A 6,951-nucleotide genomic window follows, 5' to 3' on the forward strand; every position below is an offset into this window, starting at 1 on the left:
TAATCTCTAGCAAATTACGACCTAGAGATTGAGAGGACTTTTAGAAGAAGATTAAGAGACCACCACCAACAATAAGAAGAAACATTAAGAATGGCGGAGCAACCGGACGCAAGGGCCGCTAACGCGAATAATATAATGGCGAACCCCATCCTTCTGGCGAATGAACGCAATAGCCCCATCCCGGGACTATGCGTCACCTAACCTCTACAATTTCTCTCCAGGAATCATGAGGCCGACGTTAGATGGATCGAGGTTTGAAATGAAGCCGGTAATGTTGCAGATGATTCAACTTGCTGGGCAGTTTGGAGGAAGGCGTGCGAAAGACCCACACGCCCACGTTCGAAGCTTCATAGAAATCTGCAACACTTTTGTGTTCCCAAATATCTCAACCGAGGAAGTTCGACTAACTTTATTTCCCTTTTTCTTTGTGTGATCAGATGAGGAATTGGGCATACTCTCTCAAACCGGGAGAGATAACTTCGTGGGAATAGGTGGTGGAAAAGTTTAAGAAGAAGTATTTTCCACTTACTGAGAACGCTATGAGAAGAAAATTAATAACAAATTTTGAACAAGAAGATGACGAATCACTCAATGATGCCTGGGCGAGGTTCAAGCAGTTGGTAAGAGACTTTCCACATAATGGCTTACCAGACTGCCTGCAAATGGAGATTTTCTACCAACGATTGAATCCCTCTTTGCAGACCGCTGCCAATGCGACAGCCGCTGGTGGTCTGCTCGACAAAACATATGAGGAGGCTAAAAGTATACTTGATCGCATTTCCAAAAATCATGAGGATTGGAGGGAAAGCGATCAGAGATTAAGAGTCAAAGAATACTACGCAAATAATGGGGCCATCGCATCCTTGCAAAATCAAATGACTGCGATGATGAATTTAATACAAGGCATCGAATTAATAATATAGGAGCATAGAAAGGGCAGGTCAGCGTAATTAAGCAGACGAACACAAGTTGTGTCCTTTGTGGTGATGCTCACCCGATGGAGGAATGCCTAACAAACCCACAGTCGGTATGCTTCATGAGAGATAATCCCTTTTCCAATACATACAACCCCGGGTGGAGAAACCACCCCAATTTTTCTTAGAAGAATCAACAACAAAATTTGTAATCTATGGCGCAAAAAGAAGGACCACCAGGATTCTTTCAACGCAACAACGGTCAATCGAGCAATCAAGCAAGTAGTTCATAACAACCACCGTAATCCTCTTCTTTGGAGAGCCTACTGAAGCAATATATAATGAAAAATGAGAGGGTGCTTCAAAGTCAGACCACGTCCATCTGCAATCTTGAATTACAGATGAGCCAGATTGTGAGTGAGCTAAAAAATAGACCGCAAGAAGCGTTTTCCGAGCTCAACTGAGCTCCCTCACAATGCTGGGGCTAATGGGAAGGAACAATGCTTAGCAGTCTCCTTGCTAAGTGACAACACGACTGCGGATGTAGGGGAGAAGCGCATTGCGACCAACTTGAATGCGGTGATAACCGAAGACCCGCTGACCTGTAGTTTGGAGAAGCCCAAGAAAATAGACCCTGAAGTTGCGTCCACCCTTAAGCCTCTGGATCTTGAGACAGAAGAAGTCCAACCACCAGTGACTCCGTAAGGATTGAAAGAGGAACAAAATGAGGAAGAAAATATCGCAATAGTGGTTGTAGTGCAAAATGCTATGATCCCACCTAAAATGGGTGACCCGGGAATCTTCACAATCCCATGTTCTATCGAAGAGACCTTCAGTGGCCAGGCACTATGCGATCTTGGGGCAAATATAAACATAATGCCGTTATCAATCTTCAAACAATTGAATGTCGGCACACTTATGCCCACAAAGGAAACTCTCTTGCTCACGAACAGATATCGAATACATCCTGAAGAAGAATTGAAAAATGCTGCAATTTTAATTGATAAATTCATTCTACCGGCAGACTTCCTCATTTTGGATTATAAAGCGGACGAAGATGCGCCGATCATATTGGGACGACCATTCCTTTCAAATGGTCGCGCTCAAATTGATGTGTGAAAAGGAGAAATTGTAATGAGTATTCATGGGGAAAAGCTCTGAATTAAGGCAGTAAAGACCTTAGAAGACAAAGAAAAGAGAGAAAAGCCACCATCTACTTGAGCAAACCAGCCGGAAATAAGTGGTCCCTGTGGTATCAAATGATCGCAACTTATTAGGGACTCAAGTTTTGGGAAACCCCAATTCTTCAACTCTTTTCTCCACTACTCAAAATTTTTACTATCTTTTCAAATTCTAATCTATCTTTATTTCACTATCACTTTCTTTATTTCTACCAAAAAAAAAAAAAAAATATTGCGATAATGATTTTTATTTTGTTTAAAATAATTTGACCTTCTCTTTGTTTTTCTTACAACAATTGAGGCGTTGGATTGCGGAGATGTTATGCGAAGAAGCAGTTATCTTATTCCATCACCACAACCCAAAGAAGAGAGATCGCCACAAAGATGGATGCGTCAATACAATGTGGGCAACAGCATAAAATTTGGGAGTGTACTCTTCCTTATCTTTATTTTCAATTTTGTGCAATCACATTGCATTTTAATCTTCAATGTTATATCACCGCATCCTCTTTAATCACTACAATCATTTGACATAGACACTAGAAGAAATTCGACCTTTAATGTCGGTTTTAAACCGACATTAAAGGTAGTGTTATTAAAGGCCTTTAATGTCGGTTGTCTTTAATGTCGATTTTAAACCGACATTAAAGGGCTTCAATAACACAACCTTCAATGTCGGTTGCAACTGACATTGAAGGTCTTTAATGTCAGCTGCAATCGACATTGAAGTTCTTTAGTGATTAAAGCCCTTTAATGTCCGTTTTATCAATTATTGTCCATTTTTTTAATCCTTAATGTCCGTTTTATCAATTATTGACAGAAAGAAAGGGTTTGATCAAAAGGAACACGTGGTCTTGCATTCAAGTTCTGGAATTTTTCTGCATTTGCCTTTTCAAATTTCCTAGAGGACCAAATTTGTTCTTCTTTACAACTTGCTTACTACAGTTACAGCTTCCAATATTCAATTTTATACCGCATTTCAGACACATATTTTTGCATCCTGGATCACATATTACATTCATAATAATTTCTAGATACAAGATGTCTCTGATAATCTTCAATATATATATTTCTTTCTCTACGAGAGGAAAATAGAGTTGATCATCCAAATCCACCAACTTTTCATGATCTTCATCACTATTTCTACCATGTCTTGAACATATCCTACCCGCTAATGATTCCCATATTTATGATGTGAGGTTCTTCGACCAGTTCATTGCTTAGTATAATGGAGAATTTGAGAAAATGAATTCATGATCAGGTGCACAACACTTGCAACGCAAAGTGATTAGCATATTACAAACCTCATTGATAATAGCATAAATGGTACGGAACAAATTTGTGAGCATACAGTCATCATGTTTACCAGATGTGGTCTTTTGTTAATTTTTCCCATGATAAACTACATGAACATGCTAAACAAAGAAGTAGATTGATGTGGAGGTGTAAGAGGAGAAAACAGAGAGCAAATACTTCATCCCAGTTGATGGTAGAACAACCAAAACAACCAGGCTTGTTTGTAATTGACAATTCAGAATTGTTGAAATCGATTAGAAGGCAATCTAACATGGACATTCAGTAGATTGAGTAGTAGTATGGTTAATTCAAAAGTTTCAATATTAACCTTGACCTTTTCTAAAGGTTTCAAAACTACTATTGGAGTAGAAATATTATAAAATTTTAGACAAAAGTTGGGACCTAGAACGAAGTGACCTAGGTCTCAAATTTCTGTTTGAAATTTTAAGAGATTTCTCCGGTAAAGATGGTTTTGAAATGTTGAGGAAAGGTGTAGCATAATATTGTAACTTCTGAGAGAATAAAGATTCTTCTTAAACAAATGGCAAATTTCAAGGGTATTTTCTGTACCCTTGAAATTTTAGTAGTAAATATAATAAAGTCAATAGTGTTTTTTAAATAGATAAGCAATAGAAAAGTAGGGGATATTAACATTTTAGTAGTAAATAATAAAAATAGTGTCTTTTAAGTAGATAAGCAAAAGAAAAGTACTTTCCTTCCCTTCCTTTGTGTCCTTGGATATGATTGAGCTAATTACGTTGTTTTTGGTGCAGTGAGAATAAACGCGAAGGTATGGGGAGTTGTCATGGGATGCTGAGAGGACCTTCTTTCCCATTAATCTGTGCCATAATAGAGTACTGTTTCCAACCAAAAAAAAAATCATTAAAATTTAGAAAATAATCAGGGTTAGGGATAAAAGAAGTGATAAAAGAAGTGGTATTAAGCAAAGCATAATTTCCACCAATCAAGGCTTGTCTACAATAAACCTGATAATTAATTGTGGCAGTCATCCCCAATTGAACCAAATACCTTAATCAATCCAAAAAAAAACATTATAAAAAATTAAATTATTTGAATGATTAATTTTTGTAAAGTTAAAGAGTTAATTAGAAATTAAACCAGAATCCATTGGCAAAAGTATGAGAAACAGTTTTGCCACCACTGTTATAAGCACCACTAGATTCACCAACCCAAGGCTTAGAACAACAGGACTTACGCATATAATGCAAATAAATAACTTATATTTGAAAAGGTAATGCAGCACGAACTTACACATATAATGCTCAATGATATCCAAAGAAAAGCAATGCAGCATGAACTTACGCACATAATGCAAATAAATAATTTATATTTGAAAAGGCACACAATATCAAATCTTTGAACAACAGAACTTAAAAGGAATTAATGAATGTTCAATGATAGAGAAGGTAAGTTGTATATATAGATTTCAGTCATTCATATATAAGAAATTCATAATATTAATTCATGCTTGGCAATCTCTTCGTCCCATCAAAAGTTCGTCTCAATAATGACACAATAGTTGGAATATCATCCCCATCCTTTAGAAAGTTCGGGTCCAAGTTGTATTACACATGGCACATTTAAAAAATTGTTTTTCATTAACAGGTAACAGCTAACAGCCACAAGCTCTTCAAATAAAAAGCAGAAGAATAATAATATGCCTCAATGTTCATGAAAGCTTCTACTTATAACAAAACAATAGAAACACAAACCTCATTTTTTGGTGCAACATGGCACTCTCGATCAGCAATAGCCCTTTTGTTACAAATTGCAAGCATTCAAAAATGCACTTACCAAGAACAATTTTCACCTGAATCCCTTGCTATTGCAAGAAATCCATCTCCTCCCCACCCCTTCCAAACACCTAAAAAATACACAAACAAAAAAGGTTTAAGACAAAGGATTGAACGTGAAAATGTTATCAGAATTCATATTCAACTATCCGTGTTTATTGGGAATGTGCATAAGGGATACTCACTTGACACTTATGTTCTAGAAAAATTTCACCAAATATTAAACCACCACACAATATGTGAGAGTGGAGGTATGAGCGAGAGCGAGAGGGGACTTTATGTGCGAGAGCGAGAGTGGAGGTATGAGCAAAAGCGAGAGCGAGAGTAACGAGAGTAGCTAGCGGAGGGACGAGCGAAAGCGAGAGGGCTGCGTTGCAAAGACTATTAGCAAGAGCGAGAGCGAGAGTGAGAGCGGATGGACTTTATGAGTGAGAGCTAGGGATTTCAGCGAGAGGGGAGGGATTTGGGCGAGAGCCGAGAGGGTAGGGATTTGACCTTTATGAGCGAGCGAGGGATTTGGATGAGAGGGGAGGGATTTGGGTGGAGATATATACGTTGTGGTCTACAGGATTGGAATATCTGAATATGGCACACTTATGTAACAAATGGTGCTGGAAAAAAATGTCAAAAGAATTACCAACCTGGGCCTTTCTGTTCTATTGTGTTTTTCTTTTTCTTCAGCTTGACACTTTCTAGAGAGATCAAACCTGAAAACAAATTATTAGGAGCAAAATCAATCTTGAATATGGTAATGATAACTTTATCTTCCTCATAAACAGCAACTGCAAGAACTTTAGAGATATCATGAAGTGAAAATGTGCTTCAGTGCACTAATACAAGCAAAAATGCCACATTTCTGCCATTCATGGAATGATTGTAAATACATAATCAAACTTGAAGATATTGATAATACTCTAAAATTTTAATATAGAACGACATACCAGTAAGCTCTCCAACACCTAAAATGTTAACTTATTCTGAATCTGATGAGTCTGATCTCATACTTTGTCGTACACTTCTCCTGGTTTGTGCACTAGATTTTGAAGTATTTATGGATGATTCACCTTCGTGGAAGATGACTTGACATTTTTCCAATCTATCTTCCAATTCCTCTGTGCTAAATTCGTCAGTTCCACCAAGCTCATCAAATCTTACCTGATGGATTCACATGAGAGAAAGGTAATGTTAATAAAAACAACCATAATTCAGTAATCAATGATGTATTATCATAAAGGACATACCACATAGTCATCTACTTTTGCATTCTTGATCAGAGCAAGGGTTGGAAGAACAACGATCTTCAACTTCTCAGCCAGAAATGGACTTTTCTCAGCATTAATTTTTACAAAACGTGTCTCAATATGTTGCTTTGCCAAAATGCTCAAGTGCTTGTCCATAACCTGTAATTTGTGTGAAAATACATTGTTCACCATTAAAATTCCCCAACTTCTCTGTCAAATGTTTGTTTCCGCAATAGTAGAAACCCAGCAGAAAAAAAACCCCTCAAGCTTCACTTCTAAACGTCCGCACAACATACAAATAAAAACCATTAATCAGTGACCTTCAAACTTCAAACATATAAATTTAAGCAACAAAAAAACAGATAATAATATGCGTTAAACATTTGGAATGCTAGTACTCAGATTGAAATATGGAGTGGGGACAAAGAAAATTTCACCTTTGAACAGATCTAACCCAGAGATCGAAGATTGAAATAGATCTGAGTTGGAAGAACAAGGATCTGAG

At 37.3% G+C, this 6,951-nt stretch overlaps 1 protein-coding gene and 1 non-coding gene across 2 annotated transcripts; both read right to left on the bottom strand.

The window, feature by feature from the left end:
- Window positions 1-539: 539 nt before the first annotated feature.
- On the bottom strand, window positions 540-646 carry LOC120089626. The gene has a single exon (XR_005485299.1). It is a non-coding gene; the product is annotated as a small nucleolar RNA R71 (small nucleolar RNA).
- A 5,531-nt stretch (window positions 647-6,177) lies between these two features.
- Window positions 6,178-6,602, bottom strand: LOC120087608 (thioredoxin domain-containing protein 9 homolog). Its single transcript, XM_039044430.1, has 2 exons — window positions 6,447-6,602; window positions 6,178-6,360 (listed from the first exon to the last, which is right to left on the bottom strand). Exons 1-2 carry the CDS (start codon window positions 6,600-6,602, stop codon window positions 6,178-6,180), a joined length of 339 nt encoding a protein of 112 aa, XP_038900358.1.
- Between the last annotated feature and the right edge of the window lie 349 nt (window positions 6,603-6,951).

The sequence above is a fragment of the Benincasa hispida genome, chromosome 10 (assembly GCF_009727055.1).
Source record: "Benincasa hispida cultivar B227 chromosome 10, ASM972705v1, whole genome shotgun sequence".
Taxonomy (NCBI): domain Eukaryota; kingdom Viridiplantae; phylum Streptophyta; class Magnoliopsida; order Cucurbitales; family Cucurbitaceae; genus Benincasa; species Benincasa hispida.